The following is a 27,675-nucleotide window of genomic DNA, read 5'->3' on the forward strand; positions in this document are numbered from 1 at the left end:
GTCACTTGTTGATTAATTTAATTAATTAATTAATTTAAGCCTGTCACTTATCTGTTTCACTTTTCCCATTTGTGACCAGACATTTCGCAGCACTCCTCCCCCACTCCACCCAGTTAGTTTACTGTTTCCATGGCAACGGAGCCGTTTATCCAACTTATCAGAAGTGTCAAGAGCTTCAGCTAATTAACCGTGTACAAAACAAATGTAGCTTGAATATCTGAGGATTTATGTGAGCGGAAAGGTAAGATGATGGCATCCTGTCGCTAACGACAGCTAACTTTAATCATCATTACCGGCTTGAAGAATCGTCAGTGTACTGTAGGCTAGTGGTGGAGAAGATGGATAAAGTTCAAACTCTACTCTATACATTTGGATAACGTCAGTTTGAGGTCTGACGCTTATTTGAGGTCGGACGCTAGCTTCTAATGTTTGTTTCTCTCCTCTCTGTGGTGGTTAACTAGTTCACCTTAAAAAGTGCTGCTGTGTTTGATTCTCCTCAGTGGCTTGCTGCCAGACATGCCGACGTCCAAAGCCGTGGGGGCGGAGGGCAGGAGGAAGCTTCCAGCTTTGCCGCCCGTCCCAAACAAGCAGGCGGAGGGAGCCGCTGGGCCGACGACAGCAGCAGACGAGGGCAGAATGGCAGTGAGGAGGAGGCTGCTGAGGCACAGACGGAGTAAACATCAAGAAGAGCAAGTCATTGAGATAATGTATGTCTCAAAATCAGATAATGCAGTGTTGCACCTCTGCTGACACTAATGATGACAAGGGATATTAGCCCTTTTTACATGAACGCGGACTGAGACCCCACTTCTCTCTTTTCACACCTGAACCTTAGAATGTAAGAAATCCGTTGTTGCCAGGTCTCGCGAGAGATGCAAACAACATAGTCCCTGGAAATAAACCCCAAAGAAACGACTTGGCTCTCCAAAATGAAAGAAAGGCCCCAAACAAGCGCCATATCTACTGCAATGTGTGTATGTGAGAGAGAGACACTATTTACCTTTAACTTTTTTGGATTTCATCAGCAACCATTAAAAAATACTATAACTTGTAATTTTACATTTTTCCCTTTTCACTCTAAAGAAGTTGAATGAAGCCAACTGGCCAACTAAAAAATGAAGAATAAATAAATGAATGTTGGAAAATGAAAGTTAGAAATTTGCATAGGCTATTACAAACTGGCCAAGTAATTACACCAATGAATGCAAAACAAGGCTATCTTGTTTGCCTTATATACCTATTCAGTTCTTTCCTGTCAAACAATCATAAAATTGACTGATGAAGTTGAAAAGCAATTTTGACTTAAAATGTCACTCACTGACTGTGACCTGTAGTGTAGTGGAGGGTGAAGGGAAAGGGATAGTGGACAAATCCTGCAGCAGGACAAACTATTTAAATAACAAAAATCTCGGCTAAGGTTTTGATCATTGGTTAGTGCACACATGGCTCTGACAGCAGGAAGTGATATCTTACAACTTAGATGGAACTCTACTCTCTACTCTACTCTAAACTTTATTTAACGTTAGACATATTACAGGGAACCAGACCAAATGAGCAACTACACTTCAGAAACAAGCCCCAATAACACAACCTGGGACTACCAATATTTGTGAGTGACACACACAAAAAAAGCCCAAAGTCACTTATAATAATTGGACTTGGCACCAATGGAGATATCCCCACTCTTAGCCCAGGGCTAACCAAATCCCCACTCCAGAGGGCAGTTATCCCCGATTTTTCAGGGGGTATCCCCCACAAAGTCAGGGTTCTGCTGTGTGAATTGAGGTGAAAACAACAGCCAGTATTGCCAGATGTACAATAATTATTGTATATGTACAGTAATTTGCCCTTTGTACAATATGCAAGCAATAATGCCAAAAGGTGGCCAAATGCACAATAATTTTGCCATGTCACTGAGATAATACATACATTAACTAGCCTATATTTCCTGATTGCCAATTCAGGATCAGTATTTCCTTCATTCAGAAATATTGTTAGAGAAATCTGATCCTATATCTGTGTTTACAGGTGAACACATTAATAAGCATATCTCTCAAGTATCCAGCCAATCATTTATCCTTGTTGCAGCATGGCGTGTGTACGTACACTGAAGATACTTTTGAAAGTCATTATAATGTTTGTTGTCCAATCAAAACTGTGCTACAAGTGTTCTGTGGACATTAACTATTGACTTTGATTGTTCTGTGTGCTACTTGTTAGCCCTAGTTTAATAACCGAGCCTAACCTAAGCCCTGGGCTTAGGTTAGGCTCAGGGATAAGAAAACCGCGAGTGTGAAAAGGGCTTATGAGGAAACCCAGTAGGCTGTCTAAGCGGGCTGATGGGTTTTCCGGTGGGAATGTAAAAATTTGTTCTCCTCACTCTTTCAGAGCTTCTAGAGCAATGAAGGCCTACAGAGAGAGCAAAGAGAGAGGACCTGTGCGCCCCCAATCACCAGAGCCACAACTTCCAGCCTCTGTATGACATCTATCTATCTATCTATCTATCTATCTATCTGTCTATCTATCTATCTATCTATCTACCTAAATATTAAAAATATGAAACAATAAATATGCAAATATTATATGACTATGTGGTACTTAGTATTTTGCAATGTTTGCTTTACAGATGGTCAGCGAGGAGCGAAAACGAAGGGTAAATCTTTTTTTTTTATATTGTTTTTGGTATTTCGTTTGTAGTGAACATAAACACCTTTTGAAGGCTTCTATCTCTTCTCTTTCATGTCATTTTGGCTCTTTTGCAGATTAACTACATGTTCATGAAGCAGTGTGTGGAGAGCAGGCCAGTCACACCCATCCAGCAGCAGTGGCTGGACTCTATGTTGGCCCGTGTCCCCGCTCATCTGAGACAGGGCCCAGGCAGTGCCAAACTGCTACAGGAGCTCTGCAAGGAAGTCAGTGATGACTTCCTCAAGGCGACTGTTAAACACACAGGTTTGCTTGCTCTTATTCGTTGTGTATGTGAGTGTGTGCATATGCAAAGATGATTTGAACAGTGCACAGTGCCTCATTATGCTGTATGCACTCCCATTAGTGAACATTGTGCTACAAGAGCCACAGAAAAATGGAAATGAGAAACAGAAAGCGACACCACCAAGGTGAGTGTCTGAGCATCCAATTTGTGCACAATTAGTAATTAAGTAAAATATCTGCAGAATGTCACCTGTTGGTTTTGCTTTGGTCTTGGACATCTTTCTGTAAAATATACTTAATTTCTTTTGCAGTGTTCTTGATTTCTCCAGTCCCTGGCACAGTAGCTTTATTAGGAGCCGCAAGGAGATAAAGAGAAAATTACACATTCTTCATCCAGTGATGCGAGCTATCTTGGATCTTGGCTGCATGACATTTTCTCAACTGCTCCTTGTTGACCTTTCAAATTGCAGGTGAGACACCACAACACTGTTAGACTAAGAAAAATATCTAATATGCTGCTTAAATTTTGGCCTCTGTTGTTTCAGGGCTTCAGGACCAATAAACTGCGAGAGTCTGAGGAACAAAGTAACTGTGGGGTGTCGAAGGACAGAGGACCGGATCATGAAGACCTGGTTCTCCAAAGTCCTTAACTTACTGACCAGTGATGAGACACTGCAGGGAGTGAAAGCGGAGAAAGTGGACTCTTTCTACAACTGTGTGTCCACACTCATCTCCAATCAGGTGAGATAGTGCTGATTGTATTTGGGATATGGTGATGAGTAAGAATCATCACTTGGTGTCTCCATGTGTATATATAACAACTACCCTACATCATAGCATAATCTTCCTTTCAAATTATTTTTTGCTAAGCAATTCTTATAGATATATAAATCAGCACAATTCAGTAATAGTAAAAGACACAAACTTCAAATGATGTGTCTTCTTAGTCTAGTTGTTAATTTATTATGCAGTAGCATGGTAAAAAAAAAAAAAAAAAAACAGTGCTCGGGCCCTAAAAAAAAACTTGTTCAGAGGGACTTTTTTGTAATATATGTATACTGTATAGATTATTGTATGCATTTTTCTCTTGTAAATTCATAGTTGAAATCCCTGCTTGAGAGAACTGTGGAGAAGTTTGTCAGTCTTTTTGATCCAAGAACTCCACACTGCTTGCCACTCTTCTATATGGCCCTGACATTTGAAGATGAAAAAATGGAGATTTATCCCACCTGTCAAGATCTTGAAGAAACTGTTCTGAATGTCATCACAGATATTACCAAGGTGGGCCCATATAAATCAGCTGTTTGGAGAGAAAAGACCATGTTACGGTCATGCGTTATGTGTTTTTAGAGTGCAAACATACTGACAACTATCACTAATCCCTATATTGATCCACAGAATCTACAAAAAACCCAGACATGGTTAGCAGAAGCCACAAACATCTCTGTAGATGTGAAACTGCCCGATCATGTCCTTGCCTGGGCTCAGGACACTGTCAGGACTGCTGTGCACAGGAACCTAGAGGAACCTGACAAACACTTCCAGAATTATGGTAATATACTATTTTGTAGTCATTCCCGATCATCACCCTGTAAGTCCAGTTTGATGCTGATGTGATCTGCTTTGTGTTATCAGTTGATAACTATGAGTGGCTCATAAATGGAACAGCACAAGCTCAAGTGGAGAAGTTCATGGAAGAAGACCACTCCTTTCAAGAGTATACTGAGGTAACACATGGTAGAGCAGGATTTTGTTTAACTTTGACCTCACTGTTTGTCATTGTGTAATGTGACTGTCTCTCCTAGCAAGTAGAGGAGTTCCGTGCACTCTCGAAGGAGATCATCAGCCTCCCAGCAAAAGTCTACTTTACAATGGTTCAGCTGAACTGTGAGGAGCTGCAAGAGGGGCTGGCCAGCAAAGCCAACAACTTTGCTGAAATACTTTTGAAGAGACTGGTTGCCAGCTACCTTGAGCACAATCTACAGTGAGTCACTTTTTGTTATGTTCTATATCAGACAAGTTGTCATTTCGCTTTTAAAATGATCACATCTGGATTTTTGTTCAGTCCATGCTAACCTTTTTCTGCCTCCTCCAAGGATCTGCCATGAGTTTGAGACCATCAAAGAGAAAGCTCTTACTGTCCCGGATAACACAGAGGACATGATTCAGATGGTTGCTTATATACGCAATGCGAAGACAAATGCTATTGCAAAGCTAAATGAAAAGATAAAGGTGAGTAAACTGATTATTGGTTCCACCTGTAGTATTATTCACACACAGCTTGTTGATAATTTATGTAAATTTAACCAATCTCAGATCATTACTAATGCCATTTACTATTACCTTGTGTTGTTACAGGAAACCTACCGCAGATTGAACTACCTCCTGGATGTCCACATCTTCGAGCCAGAGGATCTGGAGATGAATTCTACTGTCTTTCTCTGGCCACAAAACATCATCCCTGTCTTTGAGCTCCATGATGAAGTAATGCTCTTGTTTCTCTCTACAATTTTTCTGTTGATTTGTTAAGGATAAACTCTACATAGTCATGTCTCTCCCCAGTTGATGGAGAAGGCCAAGGAGAAAGGACAGCAGGAGCTGCTTGGTAGAAGAGAAAGGTTGAGAGCAGTGTTGGAGAAATTGGGGCTCAAGATAGAGGAGCTTGCAGATTTCTCTGAGCTGGACATGATGCATCAGGTACAATCAATTGATGGGCTTTGACACAAACTTCCTGCATGTTGTGATCATATATAATTGCAAGTAATTACAGTTGTAATCGATCATCATAAGCCTAAACTTTTAATTTCTAATTGGCAGCTCAGTCATGAGCTGTCAAAATGTTTAATGTTGACTGACATGTGCTTCAAAATGATCACCCCCCGACACACACACACACACACACACACACACACACACACACACACACACACACCCACCCACACACACACACACACACACGCGTGCGCACGCACACACACACACACACACACACACAAATTCTCACACACGCAAACAAACCAGAGCAAACAAGCAAAAAACCCAACACTATTTTCATTGTAGATCATGCTTTTCAAAAGAGACATGATTCATTACTTTATGATAACTCCCTTAAATATGCTAAATACAACTGTAAGTTATAATGTGTATTTCAGTTTTTTTCCCCTTTCATAACACCTGAACAACAAATAATAAAAAAAATCAGTTAGTCATTAAATACATTACCTTCTGTGAAACAAACACAAACTGTTTTGTGTGTGTGTGTGTATGTGTGTGTGTGTGTGTGTGTGTGTGTGTGTGTGTGTTTCCTTGGATCATTTTGAGACATGTCAGTTTTAATTATTTGCTGCCACCCTGACAAGACATTGTAACATTCAGTTATAGAACATATTAACCATTTTATATTAAATGTCTGTTAGATTCAATTTATGATATGTAGGCCTATATACTGATTTATTATATTTACTATATGTTAGATATATTAAATTACTTGAATTAAAAAGGCTAACAACAATTAACAGTTCCTCAGCTAAAAATTGGTCCTTTTCTCTATCAGATTTTCTCAATTTAAGTCTCTTAAATTGTACCAATTCAACGGAGATTGAAAACCATGTTTTCTGGTTCAGAACTAAAGCACCTCTGGTTTACCTAAGTCTGTGTGTCTTTTCTCCATTTGGCTCTTACTAGCATTTTTCAAGTTTGTTTGTCATTTGTGAATTTTTAGCATTACATTTTAGACATCATAGTCTCACGATCATTGTTTTGGGCAGTATGTGGCAGACGTGAAAACAGTGCAGAAATTGCTCCGGGATGCTGAGGAGGCCATTGTCTTCATCAATAAAGAGGAGACCCTCTTCAAATTGGACCAAACATGCTACCCAGAGGTTGAGGTCATTAAAGAGAGTATCGAACCATACCAGAAGTTGTTTGGACTTGTGTTGAAGTGGCAGCGAAATGAGAAGAGGTCTGATTTCTGCTCACTTTATATTGTGTTTACAACTTTCATGGAACTTTCCCCCCGCTAAATTTGAATCATCTTTGTGTGTAGATGGATGGACGGTTCATTCCTGGACCTCAATGGTGAGAGCATGCAGGTAGAGGTGGAAGAGTTCTCCAGGGAGATCTACAAGATACTGAAGTTCTTCCAGCAGAAACAGAAGAAGACAGAACAAGAAAGGGAGAAGTTGGCCGAAAAGACAAAGGAAAGTCAGAGAGGACCCAGGGAGGACGATCCCAGCAAGCGGGAGAGCCCCACCGTTCTTATGTGCTCCAGGGTAATGGAGCAGGTCAAAGAGTTCAAGGTATTGCGTGTAGCTACTCTTTTCATTGGAAAAGTGCTCACTGATAAAGTCTCATCGTAAAACATGTCATGTTGGCTTATGCTAAACTGTTGAACTGGATGTGCTTGTGCCAACAGGAGCATATCCCCCTGGTGTCCATCTTGTGTAATCCAGGTATCCGACCTCGTCACTGGAACCAGATGTCAGAGATAGTGGAGTATGACCTCACTCCAGACTATGGCACTACACTGCGCAAAGTTCTGAAACAAAATCTGTCTCCTTATCTGGAGCAGTTTGAGTCTATCAGTGCAGCTGCAAGTAAAGTGAGGGCTCCTGTTTTTTTTCTTCTTTGCAGTTTTTACTGCAATTTTTTTTATGTTACATCCATGAGAAAAGTATTGAATGCTACATTTCTGCACTATTTGTCTCTACAGGAGTTCTCCCTGGAGAAGGCTATGCAAACCATGGTGGATGTTTGGGATGGCATTTCTTTTCACCACCAACCCTACAGAGAGACTGGTGTGTCCATCCTCACAGCTGTGGATGAGATTCAGACATTGCTTGATGATCAGATTGTCAAAACCCAGACCATGAGGGGCTCACCCTTTATCAAGCCCTTTGAGAATAAAATTAAGGTATTTTTTAAGTTTCAGACATTTTTTTGTTACCAAATTGTGCGATGATGTGCAAATCCATGAATTGTGGATTGAGAGTCTTACCTGGCTGGGGGGTATGGGGAGGCGAGGTCCAGCTGACATTTAAACCAAGAGGTTTTAACCCTTTATTCTGGGTCCCATTCTCTGGGTATTTCAGCTATGGGAGGAACAACTGATCCGTATCCAGGAAACAATAGATGAATGGCTGAAGCTGCAGGCCCAGTGGCTCTACCTGGAGCCAATCTTTTCTTCTGAGGACATCATGCAGCAGATTCCAGAGGAGGGCCGCCTTTTCCAAATTGTTGATAAACACTGGAAAGAAATCATGAGGCATTGTGTCAAGGACCCCAAGGTAGTTGGACAGACTTGAGTTTAAGTTGATCAGAAAGATGCTGGTGTGGTGAAAATGTCTTTGTAAATTATTCTGAAAAAAATATCTGGATGAATTATTATTTTGATGTAACTGATATCTTGTAATTGTAGATTCTGCCAGCAACGTCACTCCCTGGTTTGCTTGAAAGACTTCTAGAGTCCAATGACTTTCTTGATACCATCATGAAAGGACTGAATGCCTACCTGGAGAAGAAACGTCTCTTCTTTCCACGGTAGAGAAAACAACTTTTTATAGTCACTTTTTTTTTTCCCACAGCTTTGATAATATCACATATTTATGTTTGTACCACCTCTGCAATTGCCAGGTTCTTCTTCTTGTCCAATGATGAAATGCTGGAAATTCTGTCCGAGACCAAAGATCCATTGCGAGTGCAGCCCCATCTGAAGAAGTGTTTTGAGGGTATTTCCAGGCTGGACTTCCTACCCAACCTTGATATCCAGGTCAGTCTGACTTATTGTTGTTTTGACATAATGCCATGATTGGTGGACTGTATAAAACTCATGTTGATTTGTCCAGGCCATCTACAGCAGTGAAGGGGAGCGTGTTCAGCTCATAGAACATATCTCCACATCAGAGGCCAAGGGAGCTGTGGAGAAATGGCTGTTGCAGGTGGAGGATGTGATGCTGCGCAGTGTCAGAGATGTAGTGGCACACTCCAGAGTGGTGAGATCACTATGCTCTGTACTGACCTTAATGCTATAATGAACTGCTTACCATAAAGCTATCTATTTGTGCATGTATCAGGGCTATATCTAGATAATTGAGGACTCTCAGGACAGATCTCTAAGTTTACTGTGTCTTGTCTTATTTATAAAAGATCTATGCATTTTTTATATTTTAATGTGTATGTGCTGGGTGACTGCACTCATGCTGCACAAGAATGTCCTGCAAAGGATAACTGCAATAAATGTGTCTTGTAAGTCCATATGGGCTGGGCGTCTGAATATGAAGCATGACACTTAAATAAAAGAAAATCAATCAATCCATTATGTAATGTCATTTGATGTGCCTCTTTTGCATGAGTAGGAAAGTAAGTCAGTCACAGCCAAGTGGATGCATGTGCTTGTGTTGGCAGGCCTATGTTGAGACCCCCCGTAGCCAGTGGGTAAAAGAGTGGCCTGGGCAAGTGGTACTCTGCACATCTCAAATCTTCTGGACCTTGGAGGTGCACGAAGCCATTAGAGAAGGGGGTGATGTGAGTTTTTAGGTTTTTATTACCTGATACAAACTTTCATTTTTGGGACAGCTCATTTCTGTAACATGTTGTGTTAGGCTGTTGAAATACACGCTACTACAGTGCTACGGTACTTTCAGAAGGGGATTTAGGTGTGATTGCTATTCACTTGAATTAGTCAAAAGTCTAATGTACACATTTTACTTCCTGTAGTCAGTTACATAGCAATATCACTTTGGGGAAATGTATGAAAATTGCAATTTTGTTCTCTGCAGGGTTTAAAGAACTACTATCAGTGTTTGCAGAATCAACTGAATGACATTGTGCAATTGGTCAGAGGGAAATTGCCGAAACAAACTCGGATCACACTGGGAGCACTGGTCACAATTGATGTCCATGCGAGGGATGTAGTCATGGAGCTTATTGAAAAAGGTACCTCATGGCACCAGGGCCAAAAACTGATATTTGTAACAGAGTTTCAATAAATGAACAAATAATTTATTTTTGTATCTGGCTGTTTTATATTCCCTATCCCATATGGGATTTTTCAGTTGCATTCTAAATGATACAAATTCTAGTGCCAACATGCTGACACACAAAATATGAAAAAAGATATAGAGAATAGTAACAGTAAGGAAGATTTGTAATTATCAATCAATCAATAAATAAGAATAATAATAGTAAAAACCATACAACAAAATAAATTACAAAATAATAGAGAAAGGGGAAAGAGGAAGAGAGGCCAAGGAGGGTGGAGGAGGATAAGACAATTTGTAGAAAATACACAGAATTACTGATTATAAAACAAAGACATATTAAATGTTAAGATTTATTGCAGTTCCTGTTTATTCATTTTGTTTGCAGGTGTATCACATGAAACAGATTTCCAGTGGCTAGCCCAACTCCGTTATTACTGGAGCAATGAAAATGTACGTGTCCGCATTATCAACTGTGATGTCAAGTATGCCTATGAGTACCTGGGTAACTCACCTCGTCTGGTCATCACCCCACTGACTGACAGATGCTACCGAACCCTGGTAAAATATGTGACAAATACCTAAATATGATTCCTTGTGTTATCATGTAATTCCCTTTGTTTGACTACTACTGAGCAATTGAGCATTTTGACATTCAAAACGCTTCCTCTGTCTCAGATTGGGGCTTTCTTCCTGAGTTTGGGTGGTGCACCTGAAGGTCCTGCTGGCACTGGAAAGACTGAGACCACCAAAGACCTGGCCAAAGCTCTAGCTGTGCAGTGTGTGGTCTTCAACTGTTCAGATGGACTGGACTACCTTGCTATGGGCAAAGTAACACTGGAAATTTCAGTCTATTTTGTTGATCATCATGTTATCTTGATACACAAAGCTGCCCACTTATGATGTACCAAACTGTTTAAAAAATTCAAACCTACAAGTAGTCATCCTTGTAGTTTGACCACTAACATCCTTTAGTAAACACAATGCAATCTCTTACAGTTTTTCAAAGGTCTGGCCTCATCTGGTGCGTGGGCATGTTTTGATGAGTTCAACCGTATTGAGCTGGAGGTGCTGTCTGTAGTGGCCCAGCAGGTGCTGTGCATCCAGAGGGCCATCGGGCAAAAGTTGGAGTACTTTGACTTTGAAGGGACGATGCTCAAACTCAATCCCAACTGTTTTGTGTCCATCACGATGAACCCTGGCTATGCAGGACGCTCAGAGCTCCCAGACAACCTCAAGGTCTTTTTTTTTTTTTTTTTTTTACCTTTACCTTTATTTATCCAGGGTAGCATACTGAGCATGCATGCCCCTTTTTAGAAACAACCTGCTGCACTCTCACACAGTTACACACATTCATGGGAGCTTTTACCAGCCAACCAACAGCTTATCAGGCACTGGCCTGGCATTGTAATTGTTGGCAGAGATACAGATATCTAGGCTGTTGTATGTGTTGTAACCAGTGTTTGGTTTGTTCCACGTTATTACTGACAACAATGTTCTTATCATTCCTGGTTGATAAAATCAAACCAGTGGGAATATTTGTACTGGAAGAGGGTAAACTTTTCTTTGTGAAGTATACTTGCTCAGTACAAAGAAAGATTGATGGCTAATGACAAAAGTAATTATGATGAATGTATATCTATCAGTTTTAGTTTGACATAACTGAGGCATTGATGACATAAATAACAGTGTTTTTATTCATATCTGATATATTATTACTGAACCTGAAACAGCTATTTAGTTTTACACTATTGATGGAAAAAATATATTAATGACTGTAACACATTACCAGGTAATGCATGATTGCCCAGCACTGGCAAAAATATCATCAACTTAATTTTCTCTGGCTTTCATGTGCAGGTGTTGTTCAGGACAGTGGCCATGATGGTACCTAACTATGCCCTGATTGCGGAGATCTCTCTTTACTCCTATGGATTCCTGAATGCCAAACCTTTGTCAGTGAAGATTGTGATGACTTACAGGCTCTGTTCAGAGCAGCTGTCCTCCCAGTTCCATTACGATTACGGCATGCGAGCTGTCAAAGCTGTACTTGTGGCTGCAGGAAACCTCAAGCTTAAGTTCCCTGATGAGAATGAGGATATACTGGTATTTTTGCTGAAATGTTTATATATGCCAACTATTAATCTTAAGGAAATGTATTAATCGCAACCCTCATTTCCGGATTGCATATTGATTTTGGATAGATTTTGATTGGATTTTTTTTTTACTTTTTTCTTTTTACATCTTGTAATGTCCAGCTCCTGAGGTCCATAAAGGATGTAAATGAGCCCAAATTTCTGTCCCATGATATTCCATTGTTCAATGGAATCACAAGTGATCTGTTCCCAGACATCTCCCTTCCTGAGGCTGACTATCAGGTTGGATATGTTAATATCATGGCTAGACTTGACTTTTATCTAATCTGTTCTCTTGGGAAAATATCACATTGTATTTATTTTTATTGTATCCAATGTTCTTTGTCTTTGGCAGCTGTTCCTGGAGGCTGCTGGAGAGTGCTGTAAAAATCACAATGTACAGTCAACACAGGTCTTTTTAGAGAAGATAATCCAGACATATGAGATGATGATAGTCAGGCATGGGTATGCTATACTTTACCTTACCATATTATATAGCATTTTTTTGCATAGTAATTATAAGTTATGTGATGGTGACATAGGTTATGGTATTTTTTAGACATAATACAATAGGATCTCATGAATTTGATCTCATGAGTTTGAGGATACTCTTTTTTATTAGGTTCATGTTGGTGGGAGAGCCCTTTAGTGGAAAGACCAAAGTGCTACATGTCCTAGCTGACACTTTGACTCTGATGAATGAAAGAGGGAACAGTGAGGAGGAGAAGGTCATTTTCAGAATAGTGAACCCAAAATCCATCACTATGGGACAGCTCTTTGGACAATTTGACCCAGTTTCTCATGAGGTAGGCCCATACCTTACATTCTTTGGATTCTCTCGCACTCATCAATTCACCCTCTGATTTTCAGTTTTGTGTGTTTGTGATGCTGTGTGATTATTTCCTTCTCTCTGATTTGTCTTCACACTTTGTTTTGTTCTGTTTCTCAGTGGACAGATGGAATTGTGGCCAACACTTTTCGTGAGTTTGCATCAGCTGATACACCACACCGTAAATGGGTGGTGTTTGACGGTCCCATAGACACATTATGGATTGAGAGCATGAACACTGTGCTGGATGACAACAAAAAGGTAAGTTAACACATGGCTTGAGAGTAATATATATGTATTTGTTTGGCACATACTTATGTAAGATTTTGTTTGCTGTACTTTCACTCTGCAGCTGTGTCTGATGAGCGGTGAGATAATCCAGATGTCCAATCAAATGAGTCTGATTTTTGAAACCATGGACCTGTCACAGGCCTCAGTAAGTCATCTGTTTTGAGTGAAGTAAATGTGATTTATCTTACATATTGATTGAAGTTTGAATTAGAGCAGCCCATCCATCACTTTTTTGATTATTTTCTCCCACTCTAGCCTGCCACTGTAAGTCGATGTGGTATGATCTACATGGAGCCATCTCAGCTGGGTTGGGAGCCCTTGGTGACATCTTGGATGAACACTCTGCCAGAGGCTCTGCAGAGCCCAGAAAACAGCTCCCTGCTGCTGGAGCTCTTCCATTGGCTGCTGCCTCCTGCCCTCCGGTTGCTGCGTAAACACTGTAGGGTGAGTGACCCTGGGCCCCGAACAACTCACAGACACAAATGTCTGTAGGCATCACATTGAGCTTTTTTCATGTATTGTACATATAAGTTTTCTTAAGCTGAATTATGATTCTGTTCATTTTAGGAAGTTGTTTCTACCAGCGATAGCAATACTGTGGTGTCCTTGTGTCGCCTGTTTGAGATGCTGCTCACTGAGCCTGTGAAGGAAGAGCCTGGAAATAAAAATATTCGTATCTGGATCATGGTAAAAGCCTATGTGCAGGATAATTGTATGTACTGCTATAGTATATGGTAGAATTACAGTGTAAGGATGCAATTAACGCACTCAACTGAGCAAAAAAGACTTGTGCACGGGTCAGAAACTTCCAAAGATATATATGCCAATTAAAGTCTGCCCTCCATTCCTTGTTTTAAGATCATAGTTATGTGCACAGGCATTTTTCTTGCAGAACACATGTTACAAACAAACAAGGGTTAAAGAAGCCACAAGCTGGTTGACTTGTAGCATGCTGAAGAGGGGCACTGCCCAAAACATCCATGCACATAAATGATTACAAGACATGACGTGCAGACTTTTATTTACAATGGAATTATAGTGTAACCTTCTTTGCCTGAAAGTTGGGCTTTTGACCCTTTTTCTCTCTTTCTTTTTGATTGCAGGCAGCCTTTTCCTTCTCCCTGGTGTGGTCTGTGGGAGGCAGCTGCGATGCAAACAGCAGAGAGAGGTTTGATGAGTTCTTCCGTGACACTGTTACAGGGAAGACTGACAAACACCCAGTCCCTGTTACTGTTGGAAAATGGGAGTGCCCTATGGAGGAAAAGGGCCTTGTGTATGACTACTCGTATGAGGTACTGTATGATTATACATCTTGGAAGTGTTTTGATTTTGCATTAAAAAAAAAGAAATTCTCATTGTAGTTTCCTCTTCAGTTTAAAGGAAGAGGCCGCTGGGTTCACTGGAATGACGCCATCAAGAATGTCCAACTGGGAGACAAAAACACCAAAGTGCAAGAAATTATTGTTCCCACCATAGATACCGTTCGCTATACCTACCTCATGAATCTTTGTATCAGCTATGGAGTGTGAGTATTTAATGTTCACAGTTACATTAATAAACACATATATACTTGTGAGAGTGAAGTACTATAAGCACTTTACCTGCGTGCTTCCACCTTCAAGTCTAATATCCTCTGGTAAGAATCTATATTTAATAGTTGCTAGCAAAAAAACATTTCCATATGTCTCCATTCAGGCCTCTATTGTTTGTCGGCCCTACTGGCACTGGTAAGTCAGTGTATGTGAAACAGAAGCTGATGAATAACCTGGACAAAGACCGCTACCTGCCATTTTTCATCAACTTTTCAGCCCGCACTAGCGCAAACCAAACCCAGGTTAGCATTTAGTGGCCATGATCATTTTTGTGGTTCTGTAATAACTTCTGTAATGTGGTAAGATATCTTGTTTTTAAGCCTATTTTTTTTTTCTTTATACATTTATCATATGTTCCAGAATATCATCATGTCCAAGTTAGATAAGAGAAGGAAAGGAGTGTTTGGGCCTCCCATGGGGAAGAAGTGTGTCATCTTTGTGGATGACATGAACATGCCTGCACTGGAGCAATTTGGAGCACAGCCGCCAATAGAGCTTCTTCGACAGTACATCGACCATGGGAACTGGTATGATCCAATCACTATTAGGTGTTTGATTTAAATCAAAACCTGAGAGAAATAGAAAGAAGGAATCATCACTTATACAGACACACTTTTTCTGTTGTGCTCTGGCAGGTATGATCTGAAGAATACCTCCAAGATCACCCTTGTAGACCTACAGCTCATTTCAGCTATGGGTCCCCCTGGTGGTGGGAGGAATGCTGTGACATCTCGCTTCTTGCGGCACTTCAACATATTTAGCATTAATGCCTTCAGTGATGACACCATGGTGCGCATCTTCTCCAGTGTGGTGGCCTTCTATCTCAGAAACAATGAATTCCTGGCAGAATATGTAACTGTGGGCAACCAAATAGTGACTGCTACGATGGAAGTGAGTCCTCCAAAGACACATTGCGATGTAGTGTGAATTGTTAAAATGAGTTAGATAACTACTTTCTTATATGTGCAAAAATATTGAATGCTTTTGTTCCATGCTCATATGCTGTTAAAACCCCAAGGTGTACAAGAAAGCCATGGAGAACCTGCTTCCCACACCAGCCAAGTCTCACTACACCTTCAACCTGCGGGACTTTTCACGAGTCATCCAAGGTTGTCTATTGCTGAAGAAGGAATCTCTGGTGAACAAACAGACCATGATCCGTTTGTTTGTTCATGAAGTCTTCCGTGTCTACTATGACCGCCTGGTGGATGACCAAGATCGAGCCTGGCTCTATCAGCTGATGAACAGCATCCTTAAAGATCACTTCAAGGAGTCTTTCGAGCAGGTGTTTGATCACCTGAAACAAGATAAAAAAGTAAGTTAAGATGAGAGCTACAACTAACAGTTACTTTCAGTACTTTATAATCTATCAATTACTTTTTTCCATTAATTAATCATTTTGTCTATTAAATGACATATATCCATCTATATATCTATCTGTTATATCTACTGCTACTGTATATCTATGTACATATTTATGTATGTAGGTATACATACGATATGAAATGTTTGCTAAATGATAATTCGTCCCTAACTTAAGAGCAAGAAGGTGGCTGGGTCGAGCAATTTTCATGTGAGGCTGCCTAGTGTGATGAATAATGAATTCTGCTGTCTGAATCTCACAACACTTGAGAATTACCACCTGATACATTGTTTATATTAATCAAATCAGTCATTTAAGCCTCAAGTTTTTGTTTGAAAGTGTCATTTTGGAGGAGGGTGGTGTTAAAATGTCAACAGCTGGCCTTAGGTTGACCTGCTCTTAGTGAAAAAGTACACAATGTAGCCCTATGATCAGACAGCAAAACTGGAATCATATCAGTCCTATGGATATCACTGAAGAGAGTTTTTGAAACAAAAATATAATCAGTTCGTGAAAAGGTGTGAAAGTTGATATCTGCCCTCTTTTACTCCTGTTTGATCAATATCATGACGCCATACAACACTGAAATCACCCCCTATCAAAAGCTGATATTCTGAAAGATCTAATAATATGGAGGTGAGTAAGTCTGATCAAAAGAATTTGTAGCATAAACACATATCAATAACAAATTAATATAACTTAAGTTATGTTTTGCAGCTATGACAATACCTTTGCTCTTTTTGGTATAACAGGACAAAGCAATTAGGCTACATGATAATATTTATTTTGAAATTTATACATGGCAGCCTCACATTAATGTGATTCCTTAAATAAATACAACATTAATGTTCTTCCTATGGAGGAGATCCAGAGTGCTTGTGAACTTCTTAGGGAATTAAGGCCTTGTGAATTCCATGATAAAACAGTAATCTTGTTCATTACCATTTAAATCTGAGTATGACATAGCTGCAGAGGATAAACAATTTGATAAGAGCCACATAACCACCACCCCCCACCCTTTTGTTATTGTTGCTACAGACATTTGTTCCTCTGTGATCATGTAAAATTGTCATCACACAGTAGATGTAATGGTTCAGAAAAATATATAGGTTTTAAATTATATGAGCATACTTTTCCCTCTCTCAGCTGGTTGAAGAAGACATGCGTAATCTTCTGTTTGGTGACTACATGAACCCCGAGCTAGAGGATGATGACCGCCTGTATGCTGAGGTGCCCTCTATGGAAAGCTTTAGCCAGGTGGTGGAGTTCTGTCTAGATGAATACAACCAGATGCACAAGAATCGCATGAACCTTGTTATCTTCCGGTAAACAGCTTTGAAATTATAGAGTCCAGTCAGCTACATGCATTGTAAAAATATCAGTCTTAACAAGCTATTAAAATAAGTTTCAGGATACTGACACTTGCTTTTAGAAAATGCTTTAAACTGCATTATGGAATTATTTTGCAATTACAACTTTCTTATTTTAAGAAACAATAAGATTTTCAGACTTAATAAGAGTAAATGGCTTTTTTGCAATTAATTAGAAATATCATATATTTATGTTAAACTCAAAGTTTAAGTTTGTGCAGTTTTACTTGAAGTTAAACTGAGGATGAATTTTCTCATCATGTAGCTATGTCTTGGAGCACCTGTCCCGTATCAGCCGTGTGCTAAAGCAACCAGGGGGCAATGCTCTGCTGGTGGGGGTAGGAGGCAGCGGGCGCCAATCCATCACTCGCCTTGCAACATCCATGGCCCACATGACTATGTTTCAGCCAGAGATCTCCAAGAGCTATGGCCTGAATGAGTGGAGAGATGACCTCAAGGTTAGCTTTGGTCATAATGTTTTGATTTCCTCTCGTTTTCATTTTCATTTTTAACTGTTTGCAGGAAACCTTGTCATACTTCATAGAAATATTCTGTCCTCTTGCTCCTCTTTATGCTATAGCTGCTGCTGAAGAGTGCTGGTGTGAAAGGTCAGAAGACAGTGTTCTTGCTAACTGATGCTCAGATCAAAATGGAGGCTTTTCTAGAGGATGTCGACAGTGTTCTGAACACAGGAGAGGTTCCCAACCTGTTTGCTGTGGATGAGAAGCAAGAAATCATGGAGGTATGCCATTGCATACCCCTTAATGAGCATTGTAAACCCATTATGCGGGACTTATCCATTTAAATGCCGTATCACTGTATTTTCATCCCTTGGCACCCTCTCTTTTCAGGCAGTCCGTCCCATTGCCCAGGCTGGCAATAAGAATTTGGAGTTTAGCCCACTGGCTCTGTTTGCCTTCTTTGTGAAGCGCTGTAGGGAGAACCTGCACATTGTGGTGGCCTTCAGTCCCATTGGCGATGCCTTTCGCAATCGCCTGCGCCAGTTCCCATCTCTTATCAACTGCTGCACCATTGACTGGTTCCAGGTATGCAGACATGAGGAGTGGTGATGTGATCACATGTAATGTAAATCTTTGCAGTAAAACATACATTATATCTATCTCTCTATCTAGCTGTCTATATATTTAATTGTCAGGGACAAGGGAACATGCACAACATGATTTTTAACCCCTCAAACTGGGACCCCAAAGTCTACTGCATGTTAATGCACGTGTGAATGTATGTGCTTATCACATACCATAGATGTGTTCAGCAGGATGGGGGACAGTTATTTCAGCACTTAGCACACCTCCTGAGAGCACCTTTCAACACCATGGACAGTGCCTCAGCAGGTGAAAAATTGTTTTGTCTCTCAAAATCCACCAAAACCTAATTTATTTATAAACTGTATAATAATGTACAAAACACAGAGATTGCAGTGGTGTAATATAACGTATGTATTTATTGTTAGATACCTTTTAAAAGAAAACACGAGGTATTTGTCAGTGTGCACAATCACAGGCTGCTGGCTAAAGGGCTGACTGTGACACATTTTTTGCAAGCTATTTTTAGTGTTTTACAGACATTTGTCAGGACTTTGGGTACACAGAAACCAAGATGTCTAGTGTGTGTACCCTTGGGCCACAGAAAACAAAAAAAGAAAGAGAATAGAAATTAAAGACATGATTAGTTAATAGACATGTATAGTCATGGATAGTTGTGTCAGTCTCACTTTACAGACTCTTGTCTGTCGTCACACCTGTGTTGCTTTTCCTCTGGCAGCCATGGCCTGAGGAAGCACTTGAGCGGGTAGCCAACTCTTTCCTTGAGACACTGGAGATGAGTGATCATGAGAGGCAGGAGGTCGTACCTATCTGCAAGACATTCCATACATCTGCCATACAGCTTTCACACAAGTATGAAATGTATTATTATTCATTACTAAATTAATATAAATTTATTAGAATTTATTAATATTATTTAGTATGTTTTACTTGTACATTCAAAGGTAATTTAAATGTATTTCGCCTGAATAAAACTGTTGTTCTGATTGGCAGATTCCTGTCTGAGTTAGGACGCCATAACTATGTGACACCCACATCTTACCTGGAGCTGATTGCTGCATTCCGTCTACTCCTGTCTCAAAATCGAGACACTGTTATGAAGGCCAAAAAGAGGTATACCAATGGTCTGGATAAACTCGCCTTTGCTGAGTCTCAGGTACAGTAAATGTCACATCATTTTATCTAAGTTGGCCTTCTTCTAATAGCCTTTGCGTTACTCTGTATAGTGTCGCTTTCAAAATGTCTCTCTGTAGGTGGGTGAGATGAAAAAGGAACTTGTAGACCTGCAGCCCAAGCTGGAGCAGGCAAAGACAGACAATACCAAGATTATGAAGGTGAATATACACATCTTGGCTGAAGCTATAGATTGTCATTAGAGAAAAACCAAGTAGGCCACAGTGACAGCAACAGGGATTTTGAACTTTGGGATGGGGGAATTAAATTGGGAAGAATGGGAAAAATGCAAAGTGTTGCCTTTTCAGGTGATTGAAGTGGAGTCAGTGGAAGTAGAAGCCAAGAGTAAAGTTGTGCGAGTTGATGAGGAAGCAGCAACTATAAAAGCCAATGAGGCTCAGGCTCTGAAGAGTGAGTGTGAAAGTGACCTGGCTGAGGCCATACCTGCCCTGGAGGCTGCCCTCTCAGCCTTGGACACGCTGAAGGTGGATATTCCTTTTTCAGTTGCATTAGCCTGATGTACTAATATGGCCATTCAAACTATGAGAGTTTAGAGTGTTGAGTTAATTGGACTGCCTTTTTTCCTTTCAGCCCTCTGATGTGACAATTGTGAAGTCAATGAAAAATCCTCCATCGGGGGTGAAGTTAGTGATGGCAGCTGTGTGTGTGATGAAGGAGATTAAGCCTGATAAGATTGCTGACCCAGCTGGGACTGGAAAGAAGGTTGGAGTCTATCAAGGGGAAAATTGTGGGGAAAATATAAGTGTGCAAGTATTTTGTGGGCAACTGGAACTTCTAATTGTCACAAAAACATTTTTAACCTCATATTGACTTGTCAGCCTGTTGTTCTATGTTGTCTAGATTTTGGACTACTGGGGTCCAAGCAAGAAGCTACTGGGTGATTTGAACTTCTTACGAGATCTGAAAGAATATGACAAGGATAATATTCCTGTAAGTTGCAATCAAACTGCATACTTAAAATAAATTGTGATTTTGTGCTTTGCTTTCACTAACTTGCTTTTCATCGCAGGTGCCTGTGATGCAAAAGATCCGCAGTGAATACATGACTAATCCTGACTTTGATCCCAGCAAAGTAGCCAAGGCCTCCTCTGCAGCCGAAGGTCTATGCAAATGGATCAAAGCCATGGAGGTGTATGACAGGGTGGCAAAGGTGCAGTGTTACTGGCTTGAATATTCTCTTTTCTCTTGTGTAGTCCTCATAAAATATGCTTGCTTTCCTCCACTTTTTCTTTGTTCTCATCCTTGACTTTTTCAGTTTCTCACAGTCTTTATCTCACGTATCTATGGTCTCGTCGTCTCTTGTCATAGGTAGTGGCTCCTAAAAAGGCAAATCTAGCAGAGGCCCAGCAGTCTCTGGCTACTACTATGGCCCTGCTGGACCAGAAGAGAGCAGAGTTAAAGGAGGTAGAGGACCGTTTGGCTGCTCTCCAAAAGACTTTTGAGGAGAAGACAGAGGAGAAGGCCCAGCTGGAGTTCCAGGTTGACTTGTGTGCTCGGAAATTGGAAAGAGCTGAGAAACTCATTGGAGGCCTGGGGGGAGAGAAGACCAGGTAATTACCATGCATATTGTGCACTATGTTTCATCGATAGAATAGGCATGTTAGATTTTGTGACTTTCTGTCTATAGATGGTCTAAGGCAGCTGATGACCTGCAGAACATTTACGACAACCTGACTGGGGATGTTCTTATTTCTGCCGGTGTCATCGCCTATCTGGGAGCCTTTACTGCTGGCTTTAGACAAGACTGCACAAAGATGTGGACTAAACTCTGCCAAGTAAACCTTCCTCCTTTATGTAGACTAAAGAGGCCATTCAGTCACTGTCTCCCAGCTCAGACACATGCATCTGCATACTAAGTTTCTTTTTACCCATTTTAATATCCAGTCCAAGAACATCCCGTCATCGGATGACTTCTCTCTCAGTAAGACCCTGGGTGATCCCATTAAGATTAGGGCTTGGAACATCGCAGGCCTGCCCACTGACACTTTCTCAATAGACAATGGTGTCATCGTCAGTAACTCACGTCGATGGTGAGTGGTGCCCCAAAAGAACCCATAACTACAACTGTCAAAATTTTAAGTCTTTTAAGTATGGATAAAACTTCCTGTTAATTCTGTGCTCTTGTAGGCCTCTGATGATAGACCCTCAGGGCCAGGCGAATAAGTGGGTCAAGAATTCAGAGAAAGACAACAACCTGAGTGTCATCAAGCTGACAGATGGGGACTACATGAGAACTCTGGAGAATTGCATCCAGTTTGGAACCCCACTGTTGCTGGAGAATGTAGGAGAGGAGCTGGATCCCTCACTGGAACCACTGCTGCTGAAACAAACCTTCAAACAAGGTGTAGCAAACAGACAACAATGTTGGGAGTGCGAAATGGCTAGCAAAGGGCATAATTATTAAGTCTGCATCTCAAAACATTAAAAAAAAATTATATCCTCAATTAAATGTGTTTCACTCAGGTGGCATGGACTGCATCAGACTAGGAGAGAGTGTGATTGAGTATTCCTGTGATTTTCGTTTCTACATCACCACTAAGCTGCGGAACCCTCACTACCTACCGGAGCTGGCCACTAAGGTGTCCCTGCTCAATTTCATGATCACACCTGAAGGCTTGGAGGATCAGCTTCTGGGGATTGTGGTTGCCAAGGAGAGGTAGGACTCTCACAGCCTCACTTAAATTTAGCATTCTTCTGAAATACTTGTTGTCACTTTGGCTAATTAGATGCTAATATGTTTTTTTCATTGTGTTCTTCAGGCCAGAATTGGAAGAGGAGAGGAATGCATTGGTTCTGCAGTCTGCAGCCAATAAGAGGCAGCTGAAGGAAATTGAGGACAAGATCCTGGAGACACTGCAGTCATCTGAGGGAAACATCCTGGAGGATGAGAGTGCCATCCAGATTCTTGATTCTGCTAAGCTCATGTCCAATGAGATATCCAAGAAACAGCAGGTCTGGAACATGCAATCTTCTTTAGAAACATGGATTGTGAATATGAAGTCTTTATAGTCTATATAATAGTCTATATAAAGAGTAACCTAACTTCCAACTGTTTTCATACATCACAGATAGCTGAGAAGACAGAGATGAAGATAGCAGAATCTAGGGAAGGTTACAGGGCTGTTGCGAAGCATTCCTCCATCCTGTTCTTCACGATTGCTGACCTGACTAACATAGACCCAATGTACCAATACTCTTTAAGCTGGTTTGTCAACCTCTACATTAACTCCATCCAGAACAGGTGAGTGGCACACATCTGTAAAAACAGAAATGCCTCCACAGTAAATAACAGACGCAGAGTTGTACCCCACCAGTTGTGCAAGGCCCTGAAATTGAAGAAGACCACAGGTTACATATCAGACATTTAACAGTGAGAAGCATCACATACTATTCAAATTGTCTGTCATTGGGTTCACTGACAGAGCCCTCACTCAAATATCAGTACCACAAGATAGTAGTACAATGAAAAGAGTGATAACTTATCAGCACTTAGGTTCTGTTTGTATGTTTGTTCAAATTTGTTCAGAGTCTTTAAAGTCAAACACATTTTAATTACTGTTTTTAATTACTGGCCATAATATAACCAGATGGCGAGAGACTGAGACCCGTAACACTACATGGTTACCTACTCTGGCTTTTGGATTCACTGCTGTAGTTCAGTTCTTATCTCTGTCGAGTAACCAATGAGTCAGCTAGATTTTAAATAAATGGGATGGCGACACTGAGCCTAACATCAGGCTAAAAGTTGTGTATTAGCATATGATGTTTTCAGTTTGAGGAGTGTCCATCTGAAGCATCCATATTTTAAATGTTGTCATCTATTCTTCATCTTCAGTGTCAAGTCCAAGAATCTGGAGAAGAGGCTCAGACAACTAATTATGCACTTCAACTATAACCTGTACTGCAATGTCTGTCGCTCACTATTTGAGAAGGACAAACTCCTCTTCTCCTTTCTCCTCTGCTGCAACCTACTCCTGTAAGTGTTCAAGCTACCACATGATAGAGTCAGAGTGAAAGAGTTTATAAATTAATCTTATTTTGTGATATCACTCTTACCATTTTAATTCAGAGCAAAGAAGGAGATTGAGTATGCTGATTTCATGTTCTTGCTGACTGGAGGAGTGGGCCTGCAGAATACCATTGTTAACCCAGACACCACCTGGCTACAGGACAAGAGCTGGGATGAGATCTGTAGAGCCAGTGACCTGCCGGGCTTACATGGGATAAAGTAATCTAATGTTCCAAAAAATGTTGTTGTTGTGCAGCTGACCATTTTGAATTTACTTGAGACTAATGGACTGATCTGTGAGTGTAATTTTTTCCCCACAGAGAAGCTTTCATGAAGAGTCCAGAGCTCTTCAAGCCAATCTATGACAGCAAGGAGCCCTACAATACTCCTCTGCCAAAACCGTGGTCTGAACAGCTCAATGACCTGCAGAAGATGATTATCCTTCGCTGTCTTAGGCCCGATAAGATAGTGCCAGCTATCATTAATTATGTGACCAAAAAACTGGGGAAGACATTTGTAGAGCCCCCTCCGTTTGACTTGAGTAAGAGCTACTTGGACTCCAACTCCACTATCCCACTTGTATTTGTGCTGTCTCCAGGAGCTGACCCCATGGCCAGTAAGTGCTACAGTTATGCTATAGATCATGTCTATGCACATGTATAGGATGTAAAGGATATTTGCTGTTTAAGGTCCATATATTGCTGTCACAGGAAATGATCAGAAATTACTAACTTCCTTCACACAGGCCTGCTGAAGTTTGCCAGTGACAAGAACATGGATGGTGCCAAGTTCCAGTCCATCTCTCTGGGGCAAGGCCAGGGTCCCATCGCTGCCAAAATGATAAGCACAGCCATGAAGGAGGGGACATGGGTGTGTTTGCAGAACTGTCACCTGGCTGTTTCCTGGATGACCACCCTAGAGAAGATCTGCGAGGACTTCAGTCCAGAGGTCTGCCACCCAGACTTCCGCCTTTGGCTCACCAGCTACCCCTCACCTAAGGTAAAACACTAAAACACTGCATTTCATTCTGCACTTCTGAGAAAATGTACATAGCAAGATAAAGATCTCTATTTGGAATAGTTAATCAGTATGCATTTGTAATGACAAGATTGGTTCTCTTTGTCTTCCAAATGAACAATCATTATTTCCTACACCAGTTTCCAGTGACCATCCTGCAGAATGGGGTGAAAATGACCAACGAACCTCCGACAGGGCTCCGACTCAACCTGCTACAGTCCTACCTGTCAGATCCTATTTCAGACCCAAGCTTTTTTGATAGCTGCCTCAACAAGGAGCTGGTGAGGGAGGGGAAGGTCACATATACTGCATTTCACAAGAAAATTCCTCTCTCCATTTACATCTATCAAAAGTCTCTCACTAATCCTGCCTCTTTGATCACTTCTCTAGATTTGGCAGAAGCTTTTGTATGGAGTGTGCTTCTTTCATGCTCTTGTCCAGGAGAGGAAAAAGTTTGGTCCCCTCGGCTGGAATATTCCCTATGGCTTCAATGAATCTGACCTACGTATTAGCATCAGGCAGCTACAGGTATTCATTCTGAGTTTCAATTGCTCACCATCACAAGAATCCAGTATCTCAGTGAATATATGCACTGTATTTAGACACCTTCCTCCTTCACCCTTTTTTCTACTCTCCAGCTTTTTGTGAATGAATATGATGAAGTGCCCTTTGAGGCTATAACCTACCTGACGGGAGAGTGTAATTATGGTGGCCGTGTGACAGATGACTGGGATAGGCGGCTACTGATGACCATCCTGGCTGACTTCTACAACAAAGATATTATTAAGAAATTCCGCTACAACTTCTGCCCCAGTGGAGAATACTATGCCCCGCCTAAAAGCACCTATGAGGACTGTATTCAGTTCATCAAGGTAATGTGATGTGTGTTGTTGTGCTTTGTTTTTTGTTTCTAAGGAAGTCTTTTTTTCTCTCCTTTTTGAAGCAATCATAACACAGCTATTTCAGGTAGTAGACACTGAGAGGTTTAATATTTATTTTGGTATATTGACTTCCACCAACAAAATAGTATTCATGTATTGTTTTTCAGGGACTCCCAATCATCCAAACCCCAGAGGTATTTGGGATGCATGAGAATGTGGATATCTCTAAGGATCTGCAGCAGACCAAGTTGCTGTTCGACTCACTGCTGCTCACCCAGGGAGGGGCCAAGGGTGGGGGTAGCTCTGGGGGAGACAGCGCTCTCTATGACATTGCGAATGACATCCTTGTTAAGGTATAACTTCATTAAAACCTCTCCTCCTCGAGAAGTTTTCATTTTAGTTTATTTAATTTTACTTTATTTTACAGAAATGCCTCACTCAGTCTTCTGTGTACTGAACATAAGATTGTGACTCAACAACAAGATGGGGTGCTTTTGTTGAAAATGTTGATTATGTATTAATTAAAATTGACCCAATCCCCCATGGAATTGTTAGATTGATTTTTATGCAAGGAAAAGCACCTTACACAGCTTTATTTTGACCATATTCTGCATGTAGGGTACTGTACAGTTGTGTTTATATCAGACTCACTTACTTGCTCTTCTCAGCTTCCAGACAATTTTGACATCGAGGCGGCACTCTCGAAGTTCCCCGTGCTCTACGAGGAGAGCATGAACACTGTTCTCGTCCAAGAGATGGAGCGCTACAACACGTATGGGCAAAAATCACAATGCGGAACTATAAGCATGACAGTGTCTCGCTGCCAGTAATATGTCACCTTACTGTTGTTTTTCCTCTCCTTCAGGCTGTGCGTTACGATCCGTGTGAGCCTGCAGAACCTGCTGAAGGCCATTAAGGGTTTGGTGGTGATGGATGGAGAGCTGGAGGCCATTGCAGGCAGTTTGATAGTGGGCAGGGTCCCAGAGAGGTGGGCCAAGCGTTCTTACCCTAGTCTCAAGCCCCTTGGCACCTACATTACTGATTTCCTCGCCAGGCTCAAGTTCTTGAAGGTGAGACTAATCTATAAAGATCAGTGTAGTGTCTGGGTGAAATGGATGATTATGATTATCTGGGACCTTGCTTGAATGTTTCATTCCTCTTGTGTTTTTCCTTTCATCATATTACCCCTGCAGGACTGGTATAACACCAGTAAGCCCAATGTGTTCTGGCTGTCTGGCTTCTTCTTCACGCAGGCCTTCCTAACTGGGGCCATGCAGAACTACGCCAGAAAATATCATGTCCCCATTGACCTGCTGGACTTTGAGTTTGAGGTCATAGAGACACTTTGTAATCATTAAGTCTCCCCTCAGTAAAATTAAAATGGTCTGTGTACAATGGTTATGAGCTGTGATTTTGTTTTAATTACTTTTTCTTACAGGTTCTCCCTATTGATGAATCAGACACATCCCCTGAAGATGGTGTTTATATTAACGGGCTGTTTCTAGATGGCGCTCGCTGGGACAAGAGAGGGTAGATGCTGATACTGAAGTTGTTTTTAGAGTAATAGCCATATCATCAAAACTGTGACTGCACAGAGAAATTGGATAATGCTTAACTGTGGTTTCCCTCTCTCCCATCAGTGGAGTTCTGGCCGAGCAACATCTGAAAGTCCTATTTGACCCAATGCCCATCATTTGGATCAAACCCAGTAAGAATTAATTTTATAATAATATATATATATATTTTTTTTTTTTTTTGTAGATAAGAATCATAAGAATAACTCCTTATGTTTTCTCCCTATTTATTTGCTTCCCTTTCTCACATACAGCTGAAAAGAAGAGCACTGAGCCGCCTCAGGCGCTGTATGTTTGCCCCCTTTACAAAACCAGTGAGAGGAAGGGCACCCTCTCCACCACAGGTCACTCTACCAATTTTGTCATTTCCATGATTTTGCCCACAAGCAAGCGCCCACAACACTGGATCAAGCGAGGTGTTGCCATGCTCTGCCAGCTTGATGACTGA

The 27,675-nt window shown here is 41.0% G+C and overlaps 1 protein-coding gene across 1 annotated transcript; it reads left to right on the forward strand.

Annotated features, from left to right (window-relative positions):
- The first annotated feature begins 516 nt into the window (after positions 1 to 516).
- On the forward strand, positions 517 to 27,675 carry dnah12 (dynein, axonemal, heavy chain 12). Its single transcript, XM_030056580.1, has 73 exons — positions 517 to 707; positions 2,389 to 2,476; positions 2,627 to 2,653; positions 2,763 to 2,952; positions 3,053 to 3,116; positions 3,243 to 3,401; positions 3,477 to 3,672; positions 4,033 to 4,212; positions 4,330 to 4,483; positions 4,567 to 4,658; positions 4,737 to 4,915; positions 5,028 to 5,163; positions 5,290 to 5,415; positions 5,494 to 5,628; positions 6,699 to 6,892; positions 6,977 to 7,229; positions 7,346 to 7,531; positions 7,643 to 7,843; positions 8,022 to 8,216; positions 8,348 to 8,469; positions 8,563 to 8,698; positions 8,775 to 8,921; positions 9,334 to 9,453; positions 9,708 to 9,864; positions 10,297 to 10,469; positions 10,587 to 10,739; positions 10,908 to 11,147; positions 11,769 to 12,014; positions 12,167 to 12,286; positions 12,399 to 12,508; positions 12,666 to 12,849; positions 12,993 to 13,133; positions 13,225 to 13,308; positions 13,419 to 13,607; positions 13,731 to 13,850; positions 14,267 to 14,455; positions 14,537 to 14,688; positions 14,859 to 14,997; positions 15,116 to 15,282; positions 15,391 to 15,646; positions 15,774 to 16,070; positions 17,265 to 17,443; positions 17,754 to 17,946; positions 18,069 to 18,230; positions 18,340 to 18,534; positions 19,271 to 19,404; positions 19,546 to 19,708; positions 19,806 to 19,886; positions 20,034 to 20,210; positions 20,317 to 20,448; positions 20,587 to 20,676; positions 20,756 to 20,896; positions 21,055 to 21,296; positions 21,374 to 21,521; positions 21,631 to 21,776; positions 21,874 to 22,088; positions 22,210 to 22,402; positions 22,506 to 22,698; positions 22,815 to 22,987; positions 23,582 to 23,722; positions 23,816 to 23,974; positions 24,076 to 24,371; positions 24,501 to 24,754; positions 24,913 to 25,053; positions 25,163 to 25,300; positions 25,411 to 25,644; positions 25,821 to 26,006; positions 26,322 to 26,425; positions 26,519 to 26,723; positions 26,847 to 26,984; positions 27,092 to 27,183; positions 27,294 to 27,361; positions 27,482 to 27,675. Exons 1-73 carry the CDS (start codon positions 517 to 519, stop codon positions 27,673 to 27,675), a joined length of 11,895 nt encoding a protein of 3,964 aa, XP_029912440.1.

Source organism: Myripristis murdjan, chromosome 7 (genome assembly GCF_902150065.1).
Source record: "Myripristis murdjan chromosome 7, fMyrMur1.1, whole genome shotgun sequence".
Lineage (NCBI taxonomy): Eukaryota > Metazoa > Chordata > Actinopteri > Holocentriformes > Holocentridae > Myripristis > Myripristis murdjan.

What these genes read in the sequence shown, in the direction of transcription:
- dnah12 (XM_030056580.1), top strand. Translation starts at nt 517, where the DNA reads ATGCCGACGTCCAAAGCCGTGGGGGCGGAGGGCAGGAGGAAGCTTCCA. An exon ending in GCGAGGAGCGAAAACGAAGG is followed by an intron (nt 2,654 to 2,762) that starts GTAAATCTTTTT and finishes GCTCTTTTGCAG; the next exon opens with ATTAACTACATGTTCATGAA. An exon ending in CATCATTTGGATCAAACCCA is followed by an intron (nt 27,362 to 27,481) that starts GTAAGAATTAAT and finishes TCTCACATACAG; the next exon opens with CTGAAAAGAAGAGCACTGAG.